General features: G+C 42.0%; 1 protein-coding gene and 1 long non-coding RNA gene across 3 annotated transcripts; both read left to right on the top strand.

The window, feature by feature from the left end:
* The first annotated feature begins 366 nt into the window (after positions 1–366).
* LOC117513377 lies at positions 367–8104 on the top strand. Its single transcript, XR_004561597.1, has 3 exons — positions 367–379; positions 1984–1990; positions 8002–8104. It is a non-coding gene; the product is annotated as an uncharacterized LOC117513377 (long non-coding RNA).
* A 9651-nt stretch (positions 8105–17755) lies between these two features.
* On the top strand, positions 17756–27085 carry LOC117514757 (cholecystokinin-like). 2 transcript variants are annotated; one of them, XM_034175331.1, is made up of 4 exons: positions 17756–17902; positions 20315–20394; positions 22983–23166; positions 26745–27085. In XM_034175331.1, exons 2-4 carry the CDS (start codon positions 20317–20319, stop codon positions 26891–26893), a joined length of 411 nt encoding a protein of 136 aa, XP_034031222.1. In that variant the 5' UTR covers positions 17756–17902; positions 20315–20316; the 3' UTR covers positions 26894–27085. The 2 variants fall into 2 exon arrangements, with proteins under 2 accessions (XP_034031222.1, XP_034031221.1); XM_034175330.1 differs by having other exon boundaries at positions 22977–23166.
* Positions 27086–27926: the final 841 nt, after the last annotated feature.

Genomic DNA, 27926 nt, shown 5'->3' with positions numbered 1-27926 from the left:
CTGATAGTGTGTGCCTTTTGAAGGATATTGGTTGTACCTGCTGACTTACCTCACCTCTTCTATCCTTCGCAGAGAGTCGGTTTGTCGTGTCCACCTGGGGGGTGTTTGGCGGTAAAAGTGAGTCCAGAAGCGCCGGGCTTCGATCCTTTTAGGCGCTGAAGAGCGTGCCAGCCTTCACTCCACCAGACTGACGCATCTTTTGTTCATACACTTTGTTATGCACCAGAGGGTGGAAAAATAAATTGTTTTGTTATTGGAACCGCTTTCTGGTTATTTTTAGCGCTGGGTTCCGTCAGACGCAGGTCCGCTCCTCAACCCGCGTCGACACATACACTCAACAAAAATATAAACGCAACACTTTTGGTTTTGCTCCCATTTTGTATGAGATGAACTCAAAGATCTAAAACTTTTTCCACATACACAATATCACCATTTCCCTCAAATATTGTTCACAAACCAGTCTAAATCTGTGATAGTGAGCACTTCTCCTTTGCTGAGATAATCCATCCCACCTCACAGGTGTGCCATATCAAGATGCTGATTAGACACCATGATTAGTGCACAGGTGTGCCTTAGACTGCCCACAATAAAAGGCCACCCTGAAAGGTGCAGTTTTATCACACAGCACAATGCCACAGATGTTGCAAGATTTGAGGGAGCGTGCAATTGGCATGCTGACAGCAGGAATGTCAACCAGAGCTGTTGCTCGTGTATTGAAAGTTCATGTCTCTACCATAAGCCGTCTCCAAAGGCGTTTCAGAGAATTTGGCAGTACATCCAACCAGCCTCACAACCGCAGATCACCTGTAACCACACCAGCCCAGGACCTCCACATCCAGCATGTTCACCTCCAAGATCGTCTGAGACCAGCCACTCGGACAGCTGCTGGAACAATCGGTTTGCATAACCAAAGAATTTCTGCACAAACTGTCAGAAACCGTCTCAGGGAAGCTCATCTGCATGCTCGTCGTCCTCATCAGGGTCTCGACCTGACTCCAGTTCGTCGTCGTAACCGACTTGAGTGGGCAAATGCTCACATTCGCTGGTGTTTGGCACGTTGGAGAGGTGTTCTCTTCTTGGATGACGCGAAGGAGATGTGTTGCACTGCATGAGGCATATGGTGGTCACACCAGATACTGACTGGTATCCCCCCCCCCCCCCAATAAAACAAAACTGCACCTTTCAGAGTGGCCTTTTATTGTGGGCAGTCTAAGGCACACCTGTGCGCTAATCATGGTGTCTAATCAGTATCTTAATATGGCACACCTGTGAGGTGGGATGGATTATCTCAGCAAAGGAGAAGTGCTCACTATCACAGATTTCAACTGGTTTGTGAACAATATTTGAAGGAAATGGTGATATTGTGTATGTGGAAAAAGTTTTAGATCTTTGAGGTCATCTCATACAAAATGGGAGCAAAACCAAAAGTGTTGCGTTTAAATTTTTGAGTATAACACAGACAGAACAATCGGAGAGAAAGAGTCTAACCAAATACCGGCATCACTGAAAGCAGCCAAAGAGAACGATACGTCTTTGGGATGGTTATGAGTAATTTTTTGTCTAATAGTTAAAATTTTATTAGCAAGGAAAGTCATGAAGTCATTACTAGTTAAAGTTAAAGGAATACTGGGTTCAATAGAGCTCTGACTCTTTGTCAGCCTGGCTACAGTGCTGAAAAGAAACCTGGGGTTGTTCTTATTTTCTTCAATTAGTGATGAGTAGTAAGATGTCCTAGCTTTACGGAGGGCTTTTTATAGAGCAACAGACTCTTTTTCCAGGCTAAGTGAAGATCTTCTAAATTAGTGAGACGCCATTTCCTCTCCAACTTACGGGTTATCTGCTTTAAGCTGCGAGTTTGTGAGTTATACCACGGAGTCAGGCACTTCTGATTTAAAGCTCTCTTTTTCAGAGGAGCTACAGCATCCAAAGGTGTCCTCAATGAGGATATAAAACTATTGACGAGATAATCTATCTCACTCACAGAGTTTAGGTAGCTACTCTGCCCTGTGTTGGTATATGGCATTGGAGAACATAAAGAAGGAATCATATCCTTAAACCTAGTTACAGCGCTTTCTGAAAGACTTCTACTGTAATGAAACTTATTCCCCACTGCTGGGTAGTCCATCAGAGTAAATGTAAATGTTATTAAGAAATGATCAGACAGAAGGGGGTTTTCAAGGAATACTGTTAAGTCTTCAATTTCCATACCATAAGTCAGAACAAGATCTAAGGTATGATTAAAGTGGTGGTTGGACTCATTTTGAGCAAAGCCAATCGAGTCTAACAATAGATTAAATGCAGTGTTGAGGCTGTCATTCTCAATGAATTAAAGCTCTGTCTGGGTTTTTGATTAATTAATAAGCTGGAATGGAAGATTGCTGCTAATCCTCCCCTCGGCCCGTGCTACGAGCGTTCTGTCAGTTAGTGTGACTCGGGGGTGTTGACTCATTTAAACTAACATATTCATCCTGCTGTAACCAGGTTTCTGTAAGGCAGAATAAATCAATATGATCAATTATTATATCATTTACTAACAGGGACTTAGAAGAGAGAGACCTAATGTTTAATAGACCACATTTAACTGTTTTAGTCTGTGGTGCAGTTGAAGGTGCTATATTATTTTTTCTTTTTGAATTTTTATGCTTAAATAGATTTTTGCTGGTTATTGGTGGTCTGGGAGCAGGCACCGTCTCTACGGGGATGGGGTAATGAGGGGATGGCAGGGGGAGAGAAGCTGCAGAGAGGTGTGTAAGACTACAACTCTGCTTCCTGGTCCCAACCCTGGAAAGTCACGGTTTGGAGGATTTAAGAAAATTGGCCAGATTTCTAGACATGAGAGCTGCTCCATCCAAAGTGGGATGGATGCTGTCTCTCCTAACAAGACCAGGTTTTCCCCAGAAGCTTTGCCAATTATCTATGAAGCCCACCTCATTTTTTGGACACCACTCAGACAGCCAGCAATTCAGGGAGAACATGTGGCTAAACATGTCACTCCCGGTCCGATTGGGGAGGGACCCAGAGAAAACTACAGAGTCCGACATTGTTTTTGCAAAGTTACACACCGATTCAATGTTAATTTTAGTGACCTCCGATTGGCGTAACTGGGTGTCATTACTGCTGACGTGAATTACAATCTTACCAAATTTATGCTTAGCCTTAGCCAGCAGTTTCAAATTTCCTTCAATGTCGCCTGCTCTGGCAGGAAGACAATTGACTATGGTTGCTGGTGTCGCTAACTTCACATTTGTCAAAACAGAGTCGCCAATAACCAGAGTTTGTTCCTCGGCGGGTGTGTCGCCAAGTGGGGAAAAACGGTTAGAGATGTGAACGGGTTGGCGGTGTACACGCCGTTTATGAACTCAAAAATATTGTGGCAACTGATTACCTCAGTATTTTTGAGTTCTGCTAACTTGTTTGGGTTTACAATGTGCACAAGATGGAAGGGTCCTGTTTCTGACTTATTTTCTTCATCTAACGGTATAAGATAAGGTGGGGGTATTTCTCCTGTCTTATTCTTTGTGTATTTAGACGAATTGTTACTTAGGTGTTGTATTGGCAAACATTTTTATGGTGTCATTGTTGATGCAGATGACCTAACTTTACTGTCACCAACTATTACAGGTCTGAATGATATGCTAAAGAGTTTGTGAAGAATTTTCAATAGAATGTTAAGTATAACCCAACTAAATCTGTTAGTATGGTTTTCAGTAAGAGGAAAACATGATATTCAAAGTGTTAATGGTATGTTGAATGGTAATGTTCTTACTTGGGTGGATCATTTCAGACATCTGGGAAATTAACTGGATAGTGGTATGTCAGAGAGTACAGAAATAAGATTAGACTGGATATTGTGTTAACCATATGTTAGCATCCATAGGCAGGTGTAACACAGATATTGTAATCAATATATTTAATACAAAGTGTTCACATTTTAACGGTGCTCAGTGCTGGAACTTTAAGGACAAAAATGTTCTACATTTTCAAACCATGTGGAACAGATAAGACAAAGGCTAAATTTGTCTTATACAACACATACAAGGTTTCTTCCATTACTAAATGGTATGTGTAGTGCATTAGCACAGATACACTGCCGCTATGTTAGCTTACTTCAAACCATATTCAACAATACAAATGTAAAAATTAAATATTTATCCAAAAGATTTGCCAATGATGCAAATGATATTATTGGTGGTAATTTGTGTGTTATTGTGACACAGCTCTCAATTGTAAGAAATCTTATGTCCTTACATTCAGCAAAAAGTCAGATGAAGAATATGTTTCTAGTCAAGTATGATATCAGCGTGCCAACTGTCAAATCAAAGAGTGGAGATCTTCACTTGAAGGTAAAGTTGATATTGTTGGATTTGATACACAACTTTTTATGTACTAATTAGTTAGAATACATGGTTTTAACAACAATAACTTCATTTTATTTGAAATATTTTTGTTTTTTTCCATGATGCAGCAAAACCTGACACTTTGGCCCAAATCAGCCCAGGGATCGGTGCATCACAATGGCAATATCAAATTTTATTTTTAAAAGTCTTTAACTTTGTTCTTTTTTTTAAACTACTTTTTTACTATATATATATATATATATATATATATATATATATATATATATATATATATATATATATATATCTCATTCAAATTTTTATCACCTTGTCAAAGCCTTGTATTATTGTTTGTTTATACAATTTTACAGTAAATGTATTAGTTTTTGCTTGTTTTATTGTATATTCTTGCTTTTATATACTTTATGAATTGAATTACGCCAATGTGATACATATGCATTTGAATATCCCCACGGTCACTGGGTGAGAGGCAGGGCCCACCCTGGACAGGTCACCAGCCCAACGCAGGGCCACATATACAAAGACAAACACATTTACTTGATCACACAGTCAATTTAGAGTCTCCAGATCACTTAACCTGCATGTCTTTGGCAGTGGGTGGAAGCTGGAGCACACAGAGGGAACAAGGGGGAACATGCAAACTCCACAAGGACTAGGTGGGAAGCAATCCCAGGACCTTCTTGCAATGAGACAACAGTGATAACCACTAAGCCAAGATTAGTCTTGTCCCAACATCTTACAGTTGTCCAAACACATCTGGTTCATCTCCCCTACAACCAGAGAACTCCACAAAGAGCTTAATGGTGACTTTTGAGAGGTGGGGATGGACTGGTTGTGTGCCCGGTTGGTTGCCATTCAGAGCCCAAGGCATTTCTACAGCAATAAAACAAATAAGAGACCAAGAAAAATAAAGAGTAAAAATTTGATTCAATTTAATTTCATTTATTTTATTTACATTGCACCAAATCACAACAAAGCTGCCTCAGGTGTAACTCATAAGTAAGGTCTAACCTTACCAACCCCCAGAGCAAGCACACAGGAGACAGTGGTAAGAAAAAAAACTTCCTCTGATGATTTGAGGAAGAAACCTCAAGCAGACCAGACTCAAAGGGGTGACCGTCTGCTTAGACCATTCTACTGACACACTACAAATAAGGTATAATTTGTCAGCATTAAGCCACAGGATAAACAGAAGAAATACTAAGGTGAAATAGAGATGTAATCACTCATTTAGGAAACACCACAGAAAAGAAAGAGGATTTAAAATTCTCTAAGGACAGGGATGATCTAAAATCAAAGGGAAGACTATTCCAGAGGCTGGGGGCAGCCGCTGCAAAGGCTCTGTCACCTCTCATCTTTAATCTGGTTTTAGCCACCTCCAGCAACAGTTGATCAGAAGACCTTAAGGCTCTGGTTGGGGTGTAAGAAAAAGAAGCTCTGAAAGATACACTGGAGCCAGACCATTGAGGGCTTTAAAAACAAAAGAAATTTAAAGTCAATCTGGTAACGGACCGGCAGCCAGTGAAGAGTAGCCAAGACCACTGTAATGTGGTCGGACTTTTTCTTTCCAGAAAGAAGACGAGCAGTAGTGTTCTAAATAAGCTGGAGCGGGTTTAGAGAGGTCTGATCCAAGCCAACGTACAGAGTTACAATAATCTAGTCTACTTGTGACGAAGGCGTGGAAAACCTTCTCAAGGTCAATCCTAGAAAAATATGGCTTGGACTTGGCTAGGAGACAAAGTTGGAAGAAACTTGTTCTAACAACAGCACTGATCTGCTTATCAAATTTAAAATGGCTGTCAAAAATCAATCCAAGGTTCCTCAAACAGGAATGACAGAAAGATTTAATAGGTTAGCACTCATCCAAGATTTGACCTCACTCAAACAATCCAATAATGGCTGCATTGGGTCATTGCCTAATGACCTCAGTGGCAGGAAAAGTTCGACATCATTGGCAAAGCAATGGAAAGATATTTGGTATTTTCGAAAGATACTGCTGAGACGCAACATGTACAAAAGGAAAAGAATAGGACCTAGAATGGAGCCTTGAGGGACTCCACAGGTCAGTGGGGACACATTTGAAGAAAAGTGGATTGTAACTCAGCATGCAGGTGAATTTGTGAGTGCAGTGATGTTTGCACATGTTTTTACACATGCAAACCTTTAGTAAATTATTATGTTCGCCAAGGAATCATCTGCATTTATTCATTTATTTGTCTGTCTGTGAGCAAGATTAAGTCAAAAATATTGCACGAATTTTGATGACATTTTTATCACAGATAGATATTAGGCCATGGAAGACTCCATTAATTTTTGGAGGTGATCTGGATCCAGATCTGGATTCCGAATCAAGTTTCACTTTATATAGGCTTTGAAGGATTACTTCAAAACAACTTCACGGATTCTCAGCAAATTTGCACCACAGATAGATATTAGGACATGGAAGACTCCACTCAATTTTGGAGGTGATCCAGAACCAGATTGGCAGTCATCAGAAATCTCTGATGGCTTTTGTTTACTTGTATTTTTACTTTGGAGTGTTTTTATTTTTTTTTTCCTAGTCATCCGTGGTTCACTCATTGTGAATCATGTATCACCAGTGAAGCAGTTCTGGGCTCAGTTTTCCCTGAATCCTCTTAAATCAGCACTTCAAGGACATCTACAAACAGTTGGCTAAAACAGACCTGAGAGTCTACTCCGTGTGGATCCACAGGGATCTGAAAGTTGGAGCTTCACAGGCGCTGAACAACGCACAGCTTCCCGTCACCTGAAAGCAAAAATATTTTTCAAAAATGTTTTCGAGTCTCACTGTGACCTTCCCTGTGACTGAAGCACTGCAGAAGTTCAAACAGTTCGGACAAGCCTGCGAGCGAATCGTTTTTCAGAGAAGACATAACAGGAAGAATTTCCCCCGGCGGCTGAGAGGGGGCGCCGCTCCACGTGACTGCTTATCTGAAGATGAAGATGATAAAAATGTTTCACTGCTCGCAACATTATATTTGACAGCAAAACAAAGTCACTCACTAATACTGCTGCCCTGAACTGCAACTTAAAGGCAAAGTAATCCCTTACAGTCAGCGTGCTACCAGCAAAGCACTTAAAAGCCTAATTATGTTACCGCGACGCGTTATTACGTCAGTCGGCATTCATTAACTTGCAGTTTGCGGCACATAATTGTTAATGTATGGATGCCGTTCAGCCTGTTTCCAGCAGGCGGGGAAGTTCCTGATGTTTGTGTCTTTGTGGTATTTTCTCTTTCTGACATGACAGATTTTATCTTACTTTAATTTCTGCAGTGTTTCTCTGTCGATTTGTTCCTCTGCTCCTCCCGGAACCTTTGGCCTTTTTCCACCAAACATGATACACAGATGATGATCGGCCCCAGGATTGCCCTAAAGGATTTGTTTTGGCAGATATTGAGGTAATTGGGGTTGTTGTTTGTCTTTCATACGCCCCATTTGTTCAGGGTCACCACAACAGATCCAGAACAGATCCGCATTGGGATTTGACACAGGTTTTACACCGGATGCAGCTCCACCTGTACATGGAGAAACACACACAACCCCTGGTCTCCCAAAGCGGTCTCCCAGTCGAGTTCTAACCAGGGGGAGGGTCCACCGGTCCTACAGTTCACTAGTCCTAGATTCCTCTAGTCCTAGGGTTCACTGGTCCTAGAGTCCACTGGTCCTGGAGTCCACTAGTCCTAGGGTTCACTGGTTCTAGAGTCCACTGGTCCTAGAGTCCACTAGTCCTAGGGTCCACTGGTCCTAGAATGCTAGGGTCCACTGGTCCTAGAGGTCACTGGTCCTAGAATGCTAGAGTCCACTGGTTCTAGAGTCCACTGGTCCTGGAGTCCACTAGTCCTAGGGTCCACTGGTTCTAGAGTCCACTGGTCCTAGAGTCCACTAGTCCTAGGGTCCACTGGTCCTAGAATGCTAGGGTCCACTGGTCCTAGAGGTCACTGGTCCTAGAATGCTAGAGTCCACTGATCCTAGAGTCCACTGGTCCTGGAGTCCACTAGTCCTAGGGTCCACTGGTTCTAGAGTCCACTGGTCCTAGAGTCCACTAGTCCTAGGGTCCACTGGTCCTAGAATGCTAGGGTCCACTGGTCCTAGAGGTCACTGGTCCTAAAATGCTAGAGTCCACTGGTCCTAGAGGTCACTGGTCCTAGAATGCTAGAGTCCACTGGTTCTAGAGTCCACTGGTCCTGGAGTCCACTAGTCCTAGGGTCCACTGGTTCTAGAGTCCACTGGTCCTAGAGTCCACTAGTCCTAGGGTCCACTGGTCCTAGAATGCTAGGGTCCACTGGTCCTAGAGGTCACTGGTCCTAGAATGCTAGAGTCCACTGGTTCTAGAGTCCACTGGTCCTGGAGTCCACTAGTCCTAGGGTCCACTGGTTCTAGAGTCCACTGGTCCTAGAGTCCACTAGTCCTAGGGTCCACTGGTCCTAGAATGCTAGGGTCCACTGGTCCTAGAGGTCACTGGTCCTAGAATGCTAGAGTCCACTGATCCTAGAGTCCACTGGTCCTGGAGTCCACTAGTCCTAGGGTCCACTGGTTCTAGAGTCCACTGGTCCTAGAGTCTACTAGTCCTAGGGTCCACTGGTCCTAGAATGCTAGGGTCCACTGGTCCTAGAGGTCACTGGTCCTAAAATGCTAGAGTCCACTGGTCCTAGAGGTCACTGGTCCTAGAATGCTAGAGTCCACTGGTTCTAGAGTCCACTGGTCCTGGAGTCCACTAGTCCTAGGGTCCACTGGTTCTAGAGTCCACTGGTCCTAGAGTCCACTAGTCCTAGGGTCCACTGGTCCTAGAATGCTAGGGTCCACTGGTCCTAGAGGTCACTGGTCCTAGAATGCTAGAGTCCACTGATCCTAGAGTCCACTGGTCCTGGAGTCCACTAGTCCTAGGGTCCACTGGTTCTAGAGTCCACTGGTCCTAGAGTCCACTAGTCCTAGGGTTCACTGGTCCTAGAATGCTAGGGTCCACTGGTCCTAGAGGTCACTGGTCCTAGAATGCTAGAGTCCACTGGTCCTAGTGTCCACTAGTTCTAGGGTCCACTGGTGTATATTTCAAACCCCAAACTGATTTTAAAGTTCACAAATAAATGTAATACTTCCATATAGCTAACAAACCAGATCCAGTTTTGTTCAATTTACAAAAATAAAACATATGATTCTGTTGAGATACACTATTAATCACCTTTAGTTGTACTGTTGGCAATAAATTTGTTGAATTGAAAATCAACAAATAATAATAATTCACCATAATTAAATGGGGGTTTTTTTCATTGTCACACATTTCTAACATAACTTAACCTGCTTTAGTGCAACACATAGCCTACCACAGATATGTAAAAACAACTTCAACATGCCTTCCTTAATACCAGGACTAGGACTAGTGGGAACTTCCCCTAACGGGGATCTGCTCTGCTTCACTTCTGACCCAAATATTTGTCTCGATTTTCATCAATGAAAATCGAGACAAATATTTTATCTTTCAGACAAGCAAGCCTTTTTTTCTGAGAGATACTGGCTGCACGGCTGCACACAAAATAAAGCTTTAAAATTACATCCTGACCCACTTCTAAATCAATCTGCCAGAAACAGATGATCATCATTTGAAAAAAAAAAGAAAAGCACAACATAAATTTAATTTATTCAAACTTCAGTGGCCTGCCATCCTTAATGAGGTCATACTGCGCAAAATCAATTTCAATCTACCTTTTAAAGTCAAATAAGTTTTGGATTTCACAGTACGCATGTCCAAACCTTTTGACGTGTGAATCTTTTGATTTCATTTTCTAGAAAAAATCATCACTGGGTCATGGAGTTTTTAATATTGTGAGAATGTTTTAGAATGTTTTTCTGTGATTCTCTTTTCTTTCCCATGACTCAATAATAAAAGATTATTAACCGAGTGCGAAGTCTGTACAGGAAAGTATCAGACTGAGGTATTAACAGTACGGACTGAGCGTTAACAATGGTGAGACAGGGTTTCCTTTGATGGAACATTTTTTTACTTATGTGCCATTATTTATAAATGAAACTTTCATCTCTTTCTGTAACATTGTGGCATAATTTTCCTTTGATGTCTTTACTAACATTGTTTCCTGATGGCATCATAGAAATTATTGTGTTAGCTCTTTCTTTAACATTTCACCTTTTCCTCAACATTCTTTCCTTATGACATCATAGAAACAAATCTTTTATCTCTTTTTTTAACATTATAACATATATTTCCCTTTTATGTCTTTGCTAACATTGTTTCCTGTTGGCATCATAGAAATTATTGTGTTAGCTCTTTCTTTAATATTGCGCCTTTTCCTCAACATTCTTTCCTTATGACATCATAGAAACAAATCTTTTATCTCTTTTTTTAACATTATAACATATATTTCCCTTTTATGTCTTTGCTAACATTGTTTCCTGTTGGCATCATAGAAATTATTGTGTTAGCTCTTTCTTTAACATTTCACCTTTTCCTCAACATTCTTTCCTTATGACATCATAGAAACAAATCTTTTATCTCTTTTTTTAACATTATAACATATATTTCCCTTTTATGTCTTTGCTAACATTGTTTCCTGTTGGCATCATAGAAATTATTGTGTTAGCTCTTTCTTTAATATTGCGCCTTTTCTCAACATTCTTTCCTTATGACATCATAGAAACAAATCTTTTATCTCTTTTTTTAACATTATAACATATATTTCCCTTTTATGTCTTTGCTAACATTGTTTCCTGTTGGCATCATAGAAATTATTGTGTTAGCTCTTTCTTTAATATTGCGCCTTTTCTCAACATTCTTTCCTTATGACATCATAGAAACAAATCTTTTATCTCTTTTTTTAACATTATAACATATATTTCCCTTTTATGTCTTTGCTAACATTGTTTCCTGTTGGCATCATAGAAATTATTGTGTTAGCTCTTTCTTTAATATTGCGCCTTTTCTCAACATTCTTTCCTTATGACATCATAGAAACAAATCTTTTATCTCTTTTTTAACATTATAACATATATTTCCCTTTTATGTCTTTGCTAACATTGTTTCCTGTTGGCATCATAGAAATGATTGTGTTAGCTCTTTCTTTAATATTGCGCCTTTTCTCAACATTCTTTCCTTATGACATCATAGAAACAAATCTTTTATCTCTTTATTTAACATTGTGACATATATTTTCCTTTGATGTCTTAACATTGTTTCCTGTTGGCATCATAGAAATGATTGTGTTAGCTCTTTCTTTAACATTGCACCGCTTCTCAACATTCTTTCCTCATGACATTATAAAATTAATGTTTTATCTCTTTCTTTAGCATTATGCGAAAGATTTTTTGATTTTGCTAGCGCTCTTATGACATTATAAAGGTATTTACTTTAGATCTTCTTTAGCTTTGCGACAAAGTTTTTGCTTTGGCAGCTTTGTAAACATTCTTTCCTTATGGAATCACAAAAAGGTGTTTATTTCTCTTTTTTAGCTTTGTGAGATAGATTTTCCCTTGACATCTTGCTCATATTCATCCCCCATGGCCTCATAGAAATTAATCTTTTAGATCTTTCTTTAGGATTGTCAGAAAGGTGTTTATTTAATCGTTTTGCTAACATTGCTCTTTATGACATTATAAAGATGTTCCCTGCAATCTTTTTCTTTGGTGTTGGGGCATTAGTTTTTGATTGCTATGGTCACAAAATTTATTCAAAAGTTAAATTAACTCCAGTTGTGGTTAAAAATGGATGTGAATTACTGGCTGAGCTAATACAGTTTTAAAAAGGAATAATTTACACCATCTATTATGCTTAGTTACCACGTTACGGGGTAACATATGTTACATAGCTAGGAATCTAAATTGCCCTTTTCAACATTTTTGCTGTTTTTACCCATAACTCCACAACATTCAGTCATAGATAATCCAAATTCTTCGGAGTCTTTATAAATAATGGGGCATACATTTCAATATGACTGGACCCCTATGTAATCCTTCATTGACAGGGGATGTGTTGGGAAAGTGTAGGTACACGGACCCACAACAGGGGGCGCAAATGAACGGACAATGGAGGAAGTCAAATAACAACACTTCACTGTTGTGAATGGGCACAACAAATACAACAGATTACAACAATAGACAGAAAGCCAAATCACAAAAGGTGTCGTGTGGGCAGGCTCGAAGATAGAAGACGTCTGTCCAAAGTAGAACCGGAACCACACGATTTCCTCCGCCACCAGACCCCGGGAATACTGGAGCCGCCAAGTCCTGAACTCCCAGGTGGCCACTGCCTCCGCGTGTCGGACCTGGTACTGCTGGCGAGGAACAAAAAAACAATTAAATGTGAGCGCGTTTGCACCCAGCAATCCACACGGCAGGAAAACTACCTCCATGGGCTTTTGCCCTCGTCCAGGCCTTCAGCAAAGCAGAACGGGCGGCACGCCACACCCACGGCACTTCCGTAGGTGGGCCTGGACCAAGGGCACACCGACCTCTCCCTCAACCACCGGAAACAACGGGGGCTGATACCCCAGACACACCTCAAAAGGGGAGAGGCCGGTGGCTGAAGACACCTGGCTGTTATGGGCATACTCGATCCAGGCCAAATGGGTACTCCAGGCCGCCGGGTGCGCGGCAGTCACGCAGCGCAAGGCCTGTTCCACCTCCTGGTTTACCCGTTCTGCTTGCCCGTTGGTCTGAGGGTGGTACCCGGACGAGAGACTCACCATGGCCCCCAGTTCCCGGCAGAAGCTCCTCCAGACTTGCGAGGAGAACTGGGGACCGCGATCTGAGACGATGTCTGTTGGAATCCCATGCAGCCGGACGACGTGGTGGACCAGGAGGTCCGCTGTCTCCTGGGCTGTTGGGAGCTTCGGGAGGGCCACGAAGTGGGCCGCCTTGGAGAATCGGTCCACTATCGTGAGGATGGTGGTGTTACCCTGGGACGATGGGAGGCCCGTGACAAAATCCAGGCCGATGTGGGACCAGGGGCGATGAGGCACAGGCAGAGGCTGGAGTAGTCCTGATGCCCTGCGATGGTCAGCCTTGCCCCTGGCGCAGGTGGTGCAGGCCTGGATATAATCCCGGATGTCGGCCTCTAGGGACGCCCACCAGAAGTGCTGCCGGACAACTGCCACGGTTCTTCGCACCCCTGGATGACAGGAGAGCTTGGAGCCGTGACAGAAGTCCAGGACTGCAGCCCTAGCTTCTGGTGGGACATATAGTTTGTTCTTCGGCCCAGTTCCGGGGTCTGGGCTTCGTGCCAGGGCCTCCCGGATGGTTCTCTCTACGTCCCAGGTGAGGGTGGCCACGATAGTGGACTCCGGGATGATGGGTTCCGGTGGATCCGACAACTCCGCTTTGACTTCATCTTCATGTACCTGGGACAAGGCATCCGATCTCTGGTTTTTGGTCCCGGGACGGTAGGTGATCCGGAAGTCAAAACAGCCGAAGAACAGTGACCAGCGGGCTTGCCTGGGGTTCAGCCGCTTGGCGGTCCTGATATACTCCAGGTTCCGGTGGTCAGTGAAAACCGTGAATGGCACGGACGTTCCCTCCAACAGATGTCTCCACTCTTCAAGAGCCTCTTTCACCGCAAGGAGTTCTCGATTGCCGACGTCATAGTTCCGTTCGGCCGGGGTCAACCTGCGGGAAAAATAGGCACACGGATGAAGGACCTTATCGGTCCTCCCGCTCTGGGAAAGCACAGCTCCTATCCCTGAGTCCGAGGCGTCCACTTCAACCACTAACTGGCGACTAGGATCGGGCTGCACCAGAACGGGTGCAGACGAGAAGCGCCGTTTCAACTCCTTGAACGCGGCATCGCAACGATCCGACCAGGTGAAGGGGACTTTTGGTGAGGTCAGGGCTGTCAGGGGGCTAACTACCTGACTGTAGCCCTTAATGAACCTCCTGTAGAAATTTGCAAAGCCGAGGAACTGTTGCAGCTTCCTACGGCTAGTGGGTTGGAGCCAGTCTCTCACCGCCGCAACCTTGGCCGGATCAGGAGCGACGGAGTTGGGGGAGATGATAAACCCCAGGAAGGACAAAGATGTGCGGTGAAACTCACACTTCTCGCCCTTCACAAACAGCCGGTTCTCCAACAACCGCTGCAGGACCTGACGTACATGCCGGACATGAGTCTCAGGATCCGGAGAAAAGATGACTATATCGTCTAGATATACGAAGACGAATCGGTGCAGGAAATCCCGCAAGACATCATTAACTAATGCTTGGAACGTCGCGGGGGCGTTTGTGAGGCCGAACGGCATGACCAGGTACTCAAAGTGACCTAAGGGGGTGTTAAATGCCGTCTTCCACTCGTCTCCCTTCCGGATCCGAACCAGGTGATACGCATTTCTAAGATCTAGCTTAGTGAATATTTGGGCTCCATGCAGGGGCGTGAACACTGAATCCAACAGGGGCAACGGGTATCGATTACGAACCGTGATTTCGTTCAGCCCCCTATAATCAATGCATGGACGAAGTCCGCCGTCTTTTTTACCCACAAAAAAGAAACCTGCACCCATCGGGGAGGTGGAATTCCGGATCAACCCAGCGGCTAAAGAGTCCCGGATGTAGGTCTCCATTGATTCACGCTCAGGTCGTGAGAGGTTGTACAGCCTGCTGGACGGGAACTCAACGCCTGGAACCAAATCAATGGCACAATCGTACGGACGGTGGGGGGGAAGGGTGAGCGCCAGATCCTTACTGAACACATCCGCAAGGTCATGGTACTCCACCGGCACCGTCCCTAGATTGGGCGGGACTCTGACCTCCTCCTTAGCCTGGGAACCGGGAGGAACCGAGGAACCTAAACATGCCCGATGGCAGGTCTCGCTCCACTGAACCACTACCCCAGATGGCCAATCGATCCGGGGATTGTGTTTTAACATCCAGGGGAATCCTAGAATCACACGGGAGGTGGCAGGAGTCACAAAAAACTCGATCTCCTCCCGGTGATTTCCTGACACCACCAGAGTTACTGGTGGTGTCTTATGTGTGATTAGAGGGAGTAGGGAGCCATCTAGTGCCCGCACCTGCACAGGCGAGGTAAGCGCCACCAGAGGGAGCCCTATCTCCCTGGCCCATCTGCTGTCTAACAGATTCCCTTCAGAGCCCGTGTCCACCAGTGCTGGGGCATTCAGGGTTAAATCCTCATAAAGGATTGTCACTGGGAGTCGTGTGGCAATATGGGTATGTCCCACGTGAATGTTTTGGCCCACCCCTAACCCAGTGTCTAGGGGCGGGCGTTGGTGTTTAACCGCTCGGGGCAGTCCCTCACTTGATGCTCTATTGAGCCACAAACAAAGCATGCTCCGCGGGCCAGTCTCCTCTGTCTATCTGGTGCCCTAAATGTGGCCCTGCTCGTGTCCATAGCTTCGTCAGCAGGGGGAGCTGTCACCACACGGAGCGTAGAGGCCGTGGAGCGTGGGGAGGGCGGAACTCGGTCGGAACCGGAAGGGAGAGGGATGGCGCGTGCCCGGCCACGCCCTTCGTCTCGTTCCCGACGGCATTCTTCTAACCGATTGTCTAATCGTATAACGAGATCAATAAGCCCGTCTAAATCCCGCAGTTCGTCCTTGGCCACCAGGTGCTCCTTCAGGACCAACGATAGTCCGTTTATGAAGGCGGCGCGGAGGGCAGTGCTATTCCAGCCGGATCTCGCAGCCGCGATGCGGAAGTCGACTGCATAAGCAGCTGCGCTCCGGCGCCCCTGTCTCATTGACAGCAGCACGGCTGAAGCGGTCTCTCCTCTATTTGGGTGATCGAACACTGTTCTGAACTCCCTCACAAACCCATCATATGTCAGAAGGAGCCGTGAATTTTGCTCCCAGAGCGCTGTAGCCCAAGCGCGTGCCTCGCCGCGAAGCAGATTAATCACATAAGCTATCTTACTAGCATCAGTCGCGTACATGACGGGACGTTGTGCGAAGACGAGCGAACACTGCATAAGAAAGTCCGCGCATGTCTCCACACAACCTCCGTACGGTTCTGGAGGGCTTATGTATGCTTCAGGGGAAGGTGGGAGGGGTCGTTGAACGACCTGTGGAACGTCACTATTGCGCACAGGATCGACAGGAGGGGGAGCCGCAGCAGCGCCCTGAGGGCGCGCTTCCACCTGCGCAGCGAGAGCCTCCACCCTGCGGTTAAGGAGGACATTCTGCTCGGTCATCAGATCCAGCCGAGCCGTAAAAGCGGTGAGGATTCGCTGCAACTCACCGATCATTCCTCCTGCAGACGCCTGTGCGCCCTGCTCTTCCATTGGCCGTTCAACGGCCGGTTGACGCCCCTCGGGGTCCATGACGTTGGCCGAGATATCCTGTTGGGAAAGTGTAGGTACACGGACACACAACAGGGGGCGCAAATGAACAGACAATGGAGGAAGTCAAATAACAACACTTTACTGTTGTGAATGGGCACAACAAATACAACAGATTACAACAATAGACAGAAAGCCAAATCACAAAAGGTGTCGTGTGGGCAGGCTCGAAGACAGAAGACGTCTGTCCAAAGTAGAACTGGAACCACACGATTTCCTCCGCCACCAGACCCCGGGAATACTGGAGCCGCCAAGTCCCGAACTCCCAGGTGGCCACTGCCTCCGCGTGTCAGACCTGGTACTGCTGGCGAGGAACAAAAAAACAATTAAATGTGGGCGCGTTTGCACCCAGCAATCCACACGGCAGGAAAACTACCTCCACCTCTCGTTGGAAAAAGAGTCTGCTATACAATGCACAAAGTCACAAAAGGTTACTGTCGAAAGATCCTACAGTCAGCTGAGAACGTTACCTTCCAGGTAGAGCGATATCTCGGCAAAGAGGTGGAGACGTCGTCCTGCTGATGTACCCCTGCTGATCAGGTGATTGGTAACAGCTGTTGCAGGTGATGCGTGACAGCTGTCACCCTGGCTGCTCCTGTGAGGCGGCTGCGCCCTCTGGTGCCTGGAGCCCGCACTCCAGACAGGGCGCCCTCTGGTGGTGGGCCAGCAGTACCTCCTCTTCTGGCGGCCCACACAACAGGATGGTCATCATACATTTTTGTGTGGCCTATGGTATACTGAGGCTGGACTGTAAATGTTGTATGGGAACCTTGAGTGGTACCAAAAACCTTCTTGGCCCAATGGACTCTTTCTTTTGAAGTTATACATGGATGTTTTCTTTGTTGATTGGTCTGTTTCTGTTGTGTTGAAAGGCTCAGACATGTAACACTTGATTTTTTCCAAACAGGTGACAAAGCATGAAGCGGTGGTTTAATTTAGTCCTCCCCTCAGACCTCAACGCGTTTGAAATCTGTCATTGTGATGTCTTCTCCATGTCTTTGTCTGTCCATCTCTGAGTATGGAAGCAGTTGTGCAGTTGCTGCATGTGTGCACATTTGCATCTTTGGTTGCGTCACTAATGTTCATTTCTGCGCCAGCATCATGCTCCTCCTACCTTTGCAGACTCCTCCCCCTTCCTGTGTGCCTGTATAAAGTGCCGCCTGCTCTGTCCGTGCTCTCACAGCCTGAACAGCTCAGCATCCTCAGAGGCATCTTCTCCTCATCCACGACCACTGCAGGTAAGAATGGAAAGGAAAGGACTTTTTTAGAACTCGTTTTCTTTTTTTCTGAGGTAGAATATAAAGTACAGGTTCTTACATATCTGATTTTTGCAAAGTTATGTGTGGTTCTAACTGTATTAATACATATTCTGTATATTACATTTTACTGAGTGAAATTAATGGGCTTGTGGCTGGATGATCAATTTTTTATAAGGACATATATATACAATATAAATGACAGAATGAAAACTTCCACCTGGAAGCAAATGTAATTCTGCAGTCAGTATGTTTCAGCATATAGTCATTTTCTACACATTAACTGGTTATTTCTAGTCAGTATCGCAGAAAGCCTTATTTGAATTCCATACAAATGCAAATAAGCATCTAAATAAAGATAAAGCTTATTAATTATTTCATTTTTTCCATTTCAGCATCACTCACTGAAAAGTGAGTGAGAAACAATGACCATCTGCTAAAATGAATTAAATTAACATGAACACAATGACTGTTTACACCAGCACCCCGTTTAAAGGAGATTCATCCACAGACAAATGGATCATTGTGTCACTGCAATAAAATCATTACAAACACCTCTGCAGGTGATTTAAAATAAAAATTAAAAAAATTATATGAATTTCTGTTTGCTTTACATCTGTGGGGTCACACTGAGATGATCCACTCTTGTAAAGTTCTGGCTCTGCACTCAAAAAACTGATTGATTGGATTTCCATGTAATAAATATATGTAGTCCCAACTAAATTATATTGAATTATCACGCATGGATGTGTTTTATTTGAGTTGAGGTTACATATATTTTTTAGGTGGAAATCCTGCACATAATTGATTTGAGTTCATCCAATGAGTCTTTTTTTTTTTTTTTAGTGTGCCCAGGTGGAAAAAATAAATAAATAAAAGTGATTTATTTTGAGAGATTGATGTATTGAATCCAGTCTGCACATAATTCATCAAATAAAACTACAGTAAAGGAAGGTAATTCAGTTTTACACAGGCCCTCATCAGACTCTCATTATGAAGACTTAACTGGGTTTGTTTGTTTTTTTTTTTTGTTGTCGTTTTTTTGGAACTCAATAACTCAAATAATATCAGAGATGGAGAGACAGACAGAGTCCTAAATGAAATATGAAGTCCCATCCGGAGACAGAATTTTGACATTCTGGAGATGGAAAACCTCAAACTGACAGGGTTGGTGAATTTTTTTTTTTTTTTTTTTTTTTTTTTTTTTTTTTTTTTTTCCTCTGGAAGAATTATCATGCAGCAAATTCACAAGAAAAAAATCCAAAAATAATTTGCAAAACACAGTGTGTCAGTTGGAAATGTAACTAATGCTTGTGTTGATTATTGACCACTTTTCCCATTAGGATACTATTTGACAAAAAAAGGTGGGGAAAAAGACCAGCAATCCAAACTGAGGAAAAACTCAATTTGCAACAGTAAAACAAACAAGCTAACTAATTAATTAATTAAAATTGCAAAGGCACAACCAGTTTATTTTTTAATTTGGCAAAAAAAAAAAAAAAAAAAAAAAAATCACTTAATCAAATAATTGTTTCCCCCTTGTGTATTATTATTATTATTATTATTATTATTATTATTATTATTATTATTATTATTATCATTATTATTATTAATTGTTGATCACAGAAAAAAAATCAGTTTGGAGCTTCAAAATATTTACAGCCTCAATATTAATTTCAGGATTTTAATTTGGAATCCTAATATTAAAACCAATTGATCATTCATTCATTCATTCATCTTCTACCACTTAGTCCAATTAAGGGTCGCAGGGGGCTGGAGCCTATCCCAGCAGTCATAGGGTGCGAGGTGGGGTACACCCAGGACAGGACGCCAGTCTATCGCAGGGCCACAAACAGACAAACAAACACAGACACACCCACACGCACACCAATGGACAATATTAAAGATTCCAATCCACCTAACCCGCATGTCTTTGGATGTGAGAGGAAACCCACGCAAACACAGGGAGAACATGCAAACTCCACAAAGAAAGGCCATGGGAATTGGACCCACGACCTTCTCACTGTGAGGCAACAGTGCTAACCACTAAGCCACCGTGCTGCCACCAATTGATGAGTGACTTCATATTAATGTGGATTTATGGGAACTGGGTCCAGAGTGAAATGAAGAATGGTTTCGCTTCCCTTTCCTTTCTGTGATGCAAGAACATCTGTGTGTTTAAAAAAAGAAACCTACAAAATGATCTTTTGCTGTAGCGTCAGCTGAACCAGTGACTAGTAATAACTTTTCCAATCACTAAAATCTGTAAATCCCACATTGCCCTTCTCTTTCTCCACTCACTGCACATTTTTAACGAGCAGAAGCTCACGAGAACCCGACAGGAAAACACTGGATTTTAATTAGTTACATTTTGTGTGTTTTTTCTTCCTGCAGTCATGAATGTTGGCATTTGTGTGTGTGTCCTGTTGGTTGCGCTGTCGAGCAGCTCCCTGAGTCTGCCCTCACAGTTAATGGTAAGAAGTGCACACGCACACACACACATGTGCATGGCCACATGTAACACAAGTGTGGAAGGATGCACGTAGCTGAAACACTTTGCATCACGCATCACACACACACACACACACACAGACAGACTGTGAATTTTGGAGTTAAATTCTCTGCAAATGTCTGCTGGCATTTAAGTCTCTTTTGGATCCTGTCAACATATTTCATGATTAGGAATCTAAACTTTCTGTCGCGGTTTCAAACTTCTTCAGACAAAGAGTGTGAGAAATGTTCTGCAGTACCCAGAGGAACCAAACTCCTCTCACAGACCTTTGCACAGAACAGTAACCACAGAGCTCTTACATCACTTGATTTGATGACTTAAAACAGCAAAGAAACTCATAAAAAATGCATATTTGTTCATGTTTTAGTCCTCATTAAAATCTGAACTTGCACAGTCTTACGAAGCGGCTCTGCTAAAATGTTAAAAACAAGCTCGACTTGCAACTGCTTTGGCGTCTGCTTGCATCCTGAAGGCGAGTCAGAGCGGATTTGAACCGCTGAAGTCCCTCTTTGTGTAGATGGCTGCTGAGAGTCAGACGGGCACGCACTGGTGCACGTCACCCTGCAGAGGGGCTGCAGCGAGGTCATATGCTTGCCGCCGTGGTTTGTTATGTCCACCACAGAGCATGACTCCGGTAAGAGTGAGCTTAAAGGGGTCATATTGTTAGAAATCTGTTCCATCTACATTTACTCTTTGGTATCTTTGGAGGCTTCGTGAAACATCCCCAAAGTCCCACAGATCTGTGTCCGTGCACGCTGACTGTCACCTGCTCTAAGCAAAACTTAGGCTTGAAATAGCATGTTTTAGCCATCTGTGACTTATGTCACAAAAGTACGGCCCTGAACTTTTTCTTGCTCTGTGAGACATGCCCATTTTGTGGCACACCCACATGGTGACTGGGATGTTGACGTAAGGACACGCCCTCATTTTTGAGAGGTGAGAGGGTGGGGCAAGCAGCAGCATCTATCTATTTAAAGGAACAATTGCAGACAGGTTGTCTCTTAGAGAAACAAGAGAAAAAAACATTTAACTTATTCTTACTTTTAACCTTTTATATGTTTTTAAGTCACATGTGCAAAATCACCACTCCACAAATACACAAACAGGCATCGTTTAATCCTCAAAGCTCATCTTGCATCATCTGCAAAATGTGGTTTTCATGAAAATAAAGAAATAAATATGCAAAAATATGCAAATTGGATTCATAGGATGAGTTAAAAAAAATACAGGTACAAATAAAACTGAGGATAACTCATTAAAACATATAAACACTAATTATTGATGTGGTCGGCAGATAACCTGCTGTTGGGCTGAAACTAACAATTTTCCACTTAAATAAATGAGTTCATTTCTTAATATTGCACACAAAAAAATACACTTTTGACAGCTTCTTTGCACAACTAATTATTATATTATTTATTTCTAATTTCTAAAATAATTCAATGAATTTTAATATTCATGATTTTCTGTTTAAAATGTCAGTACTAGTATTTAGTGATATAAAATTGAGAATAAATGCAGAATTCTTAATTAGTTATATAACTTAAATAGTTACTCCAAATGGTTCACTATTTTTTTATTTTTTTATTTGTTAATTGATTAACAAATGGATCATTTCAGTACGGCACTTCAGAACTTAACCTTTAGTACACTGAACACACACACACACACTTCTTAATAAAACTTTGCTCATAACAGCTGGAGAATTTTGCATGTTACTAGTCGGGCTCATAAGTATTTGGACAGTATCTCTTCCTCTTTCTTTTTATTTTTGCCTCTGTGCACCAACACAGTGGACTTAAAACAGAGGTCACGACCCTGTTCCTGGAGGGCACCTGGTCTGAGTGTGTTTTCTAACTCTCCCTGTTCCACTCACAGGTAATTAACTCTTATCAGGTTTGCTCAGCCAATCAAGAGCTGGAAAATACCACTTTTAAAAAAAATCAGGTGTGACTTGAGTAGGTAGACGTAGAAAACATGCAGGGCAGGTGCTCTCCAGGAACAGGGTTGTGACCCCTGACTTAAAACAATCAAGACATTATTGTATTGTGAAATTTTTAGCTTGAATGCAAGAGGCCAGACAAAAATATGGCATGAGCCATTTTGGAATTACTGCCTCGACAGATCTCAGGTGATTACACACATGAACATTTACGAGTAACAAAATATTTCCTGCACGATATTTTCATCAATCGTTGACACATACAGACAGAGTGGTACCGTTTGGTAAATCCGTCTGGAGTGGGCCTTTTTCAAAAGAGACTAGTGAGGAAAGCCACCAAGACACCCTGGTACAGGCGTCTGTCTGTAACCTTTGTCTGTTGCATCAACAGCTGCACGGTGGAGTGAAACAGAGAACGATTTTCTTGAAGTTGATTATCAGCTACAATCTGTCAGATCTTTCTGAATGCTGCACCTGCTGTCCAAATATGTATGGACCTGACTATGAATGTGGTTCATGTTCTTCAGTGTCTTCATATTTCTGATTGTGGATTGTCAACACACATCTGTAACTCTGATCGCGTTGGCTTTGGGGCTCTTTAGTCACAGAAAGCTGAGAGTGGCGATCTGATGTCAGACAGCTTCCCGCCTCCCTCGTCAAACCTCATACGCCAAGCCCGCTCAGCTCCAGCGCCACCCTTAGGGAAACTGGGAAACTACCACCAACTCCAAGATGAGCCAGAAGCACGAAATGGCCTCAACCAGCTGCTGGCCAAATTGATCTCCAGAAAAGGTGAGCAGCCAGGCACAAAGGTGATGATGTCATAAAGAGCCTTTATTTAGCTCATTGAACCTATGGGACAGAAAAATCCCCTCATCGATTTCCACTCGAGGTCCCGCCCTCTAACCTCCGTCCATCTATAATCTGTCACTCATGATGAGCCTTCCATCTGGCATTTTGACCTCCCTCTGGCGCTTTCCCTCCTCCCTCCTTCTTTCCTAACTCCCCCTTCGTTTCCTCCTTCAGTCACCTCCTAAAGTCCGTCTGTCTGTTTTTCCGTATAGTTAACACAGTGTGACTGGAGACCAGCCTAATCAACAGACAGACCTCATGATGAGACTAGAACTCAAATTAACTACAGTGGCACGCAGAGTGCAGCCCTCAGCCAAGTGCCCAAATGATCCACCTCACAGTGTTTATTAACTCCGCCATCAAAGTTGGAGGAGCCTGTTTGTTTGCCCGTCTGTTTGTGAACAGCCTGTAACCGACAATTTTTCATATATCGTTATGAAATTTTTACTGAAGATTCATATCCTGATGGGCAATAACTGATTCAATTTTCAAGGTCATAGGTCAAAGGTGAAAGTCAGGAAAAATCTTAAAATTTTGAAAAATCTCTATCTTTAACATTGAATGAATTTTCAAAAATTCATAACTGTCAAAAAAAAAAGGATTACATTTCTTTCATATTTGAGAGCCTTATATAGGATGGTATCCTTTATCGACTGAGAAAGTTTGATCTGGATCTGATCTGGATTGTAGATTTTGTGACCATTTAAATTTAACATTGAAAACGCAATATAATGTATTTTTACATTATATCTTAATCAAACGTGCCCCAATCAGTATCATATTTGAAAGTGGGGTGCAGACTGGCACTCACTGTCACCTGATAAAGTTTGATCTGGATCTGATCTGGATTGTAGATTTTGTGACCAGTTAAATTTAACATATCTTAACCAAACGTGCCTCAATCACTCTCATTTTTCTGTTATGGATTTACCTACGTACACCACCAAAATTGGATGGAGGTTCTAATTTTATGCCTGTTTGTCTTCCAGTTATCAGTCAGAAACCAAGTACCAAAAAACAATGAGAAATTGTGGGTCACAGAGATAAACTGAAAAAACTGGAAAAACCTGACAACAGCACACAAAACTTTGATTCAAGCGCATGAACTAAATACATCCTCCTGACGTTTGAGCACATCTCATTTAGCTTATAAAAATTCAGTTCTAACAGGACTTTGACCTTGAAAATTTTTTCCAAGGTAAAAAAAAAATTGTGGAATTGAAAACTAGTGTTGGCAGAGGTTAGCGCTCCAGTTGGTCTAGTTACTGATTGGTTTGAATATTAACAGTGTGACTTGTGAAATGATTTAGAAAAATTGGTAAACAGGTCAGACTTTTCCTCAAACTCACTAGAAGAGCACCCATTAAAGCGCATTCCTCCATAAGGGCCCAAAAATACATCATGCAACCCACCATCCCTGGTTCTCAAGACCAGGCACCTAAGTGGCTCTACTCTACTCTTCTTTTTTTTTTAGATAATTAGATATACCTTAGTATACACTACTTTAGTTCTACCTTAGAATTGGAATGTATTATAGAAGACATACCTTACTGAATTTTCATGAAGGAACAGTCTTTGTGTTTCCTCGCTTCCTCTTTTTTGAAGGTCAAAAACTGGAATAGTGTCCATTCCAGACAGTCAACATTTTATCAGTCCTAACAACTTTTTTCACAATTACTTTTTTTTTTTACTCTGTCCCTTCATGGCTCGGCCTCAACATTTTATGGTTTTCACTACAGATTAAATTTGAACATTTTCTCAACTGTCATACAAATCTATTCTTTTATTTTTGAGAAATCCTGCTAATAAAGCAAGAAACAATCATTGGAAAAAAGAAACATGCAGGGAGATCTTCTTGATCCACTTTCCTGGATCACTCCTAAGTAGTGCAGCTTAGCAATTGTTCATTTTGTGACTAAAGCACCAAATTTGGCGCACATATTCTAAATTAACTAATACTTATTTTCAGATGTGGAGGTATCCTGGAGCTGACCTCTCATGACCTACAGGGGTCAATGAAAAATTACACAGGGATTAAAATGTTTAAATGTTCCAATCAAAGTGAAATGTATATCATATTATTTATCTAATCATAATGATTTCAAAAAGGTATAGTTTAGACTATTTTTGACAAAATGTTGTGGAGTTATGGGGTAAAAACAGCAAAAACAATGACAAAGATCAATTTCAGTTTGTACAAGGGTCAAAAGATAAAATTGTTCCAATTTTGGTAAAAAAAAAAAAAAAAAAAAAGAAAAAAAAAAAGAAAAAAATTGTGATGCAAATTACTGGTTGGGTTAATAGGGTTTTAAAAAGAAATACTTTGCACCATGCTTAGTTATTACTGGGTAACATATGTCACATGTCATAGAATCCAATGGACATCTGTTAGAAAAAATTACTGAAAACCTCTTTGACACAGACAACAAATGAGACACCAGAGGAAACAGGTTTCAGTTTTTAAGATCTCTTGTAATTTAAAGCTTTAAAGGTAGATGTCATACAGAGTACAGGTCTGAAGACAAATACAAATACATTTAGTTTTCATACCACTTATATACAGTCTCAAGATGTGTCAAAGTCCATTGAATGAAATCATTTCATAGCATAAGACAGGCAGTCCATTGCTGGTTGTTCATTATATGAAGTAATGTCTCGTCTCATTACACAGCATAAGACAATCAGATGAATAGTTCTCTCCTTCTTGTTCATCATGCATTGATTAACGACTGTCTCACCTTATCAATCTTATCTGTGCTCCTCCTCTTCCATGGCATTGTTCAATTAATTACTAAGACAGTTATAATGGTAAATATATTTGACAGAGCATTAACAACATGAACTTTTATAACAACATCAACATTGTTTGACCTTTACTTTGGAGACCAAGCATTCAACACAAAACTATTGCATTTATTAATCCTATTAGCTCAAGCAATAATTTGCATCACTTTATTGCTAAAACTGGAGCAACTATATCTTTTGACCCCTGTACAAACTGAAATTGACTTTTGCTATCATTTTTTCTGCTTTAACCCCAAAACTCCACAACATTTAGTCAGCGATGGTCTAAACCAGGGGTAGGCAACCTGTTCCAGAAAGAGCCATGAGGGTGCAGGTTTTCTTTGCAGCCACTGACTCCACCAGGTGATTTCACTGATTAACTGATTCCATCTGCTCAAAGTGATATTAATCAGTAAAATCAGCTATAGTCTAAACTATACCTTTTTTTGATTGTTATGATTAAACAAATAATATGATATACCTTTCAATATGATTGGAACATTTTTAAATTTTGACCCCTGTGTAATTCTTCATTGACCCCTGTAGGTCATGAGAGCTCAGCTTCAGGATACCTTCACATCTGAAAATAAGTATTAGTTAATTTAGAATATGTGTGCCAAATGTGGTGCTTTAGTCACAAAATGCACTTATTATTTTGCCTATCTGCTGCACTATCCAGCGTCTTGGTGTCCTGGAAGTTATGAGCTTTTGTCCTCATATTCCGTCTCCTCCAGGATCTCTGTACCAAACAAGACCCTCGTACACCAGCAGAGCCAGCGGCCTCAGCGGTCTCAGCCCGAGCCACAGGATAAAGGACAGAGACTACGAGGGATGGATGGACTTTGGACGACGCAGCACAGAGGAGTACGAGTACTCGTCCTAATGCATGACATGAAATAAAAATAAACCCAAGTTACATCCAGCTCACCAAAAAAGGAAAGAAAGAAAAAAAACACACCCTCTTTTCACACTGCGCTTATTGTAACCCAGATCTGATTGGCTCCTCAGCTCATAGATGGAGCTACAGGTGTGAATTTCATGTTTATGCTCCTTCCAAAAATATTCCAACCAATGATGGAAGAAAAAAGAAAACTATTTTTTTTGCAAGTTGTTGAAGCAAACAAACCAAAATGCTTCACAAAAGTCACTGTTTTAAAATGCTTGAAATACATAATAAAACAACTGCTTCAGACATTTGACTTGCTGTGTTGAATCACTTGAAAAGTAAACGAACCGGTTGCTTCATACAATAATGTACACTTTAGAAATGCTCTCAATAGTAAATGAAACAATTTCTTCAGAAATGGTTCAGTGGTTCAAAAGATGCTAAATGAAACAATTAAGGCCAGCAAAACAAAGCATTGAAGTTTTGCTGGCCTTAATAATTAATTAAAAAAGTTCTTTGAAGCACTTAAAATAATAAGTGAAGCAACTGCTTTTGAAAATAATTCATTGTTTTGAAACAGTCAAACCACTAAATGAAACAACTGCTCCAAAAAAAATGAGGCACAGGTTGATGCACTAAATACAACTTTGCTTCAGAAAAACAACTCGCTGCTGAGAAACATTTGACATGTGAAACAATTAGCTTCGCTAAAAGTCACGGTTTGAGAATGTTTAAAACTGTAAATGAAAAAAGCAGCAGTATGATGCAGTAAACTAATTAATTGCATCATGAAACAATTGGCTCAAAAAAAGCTCAGATCAGTATAAGATGTAATTACTTCAGGAAATTACTTCTTGTTAAGAAGTGACTGAAACTCTAAGTAAAACAAATGGTTTAGAAAATGAATCATTATTTTAAAAATATTGAAACAGTAATAAAAAACACTTGTTCTGAAAATGAGTCACTTTTCTCATAAACATTTTGAAAACTCTTGAAATATTTGTCATTCAGTGAGTTACTCTCCTGCTTT

Source organism: Thalassophryne amazonica, chromosome 7, assembly GCF_902500255.1.
Source record: "Thalassophryne amazonica chromosome 7, fThaAma1.1, whole genome shotgun sequence".
NCBI classification, from domain to species: Eukaryota; Metazoa; Chordata; class Actinopteri; order Batrachoidiformes; family Batrachoididae; genus Thalassophryne; species Thalassophryne amazonica.
Note: the sequence above shows the minus strand (reverse complement) of the source record. Positions and strands in the feature narration are given on the sequence as shown.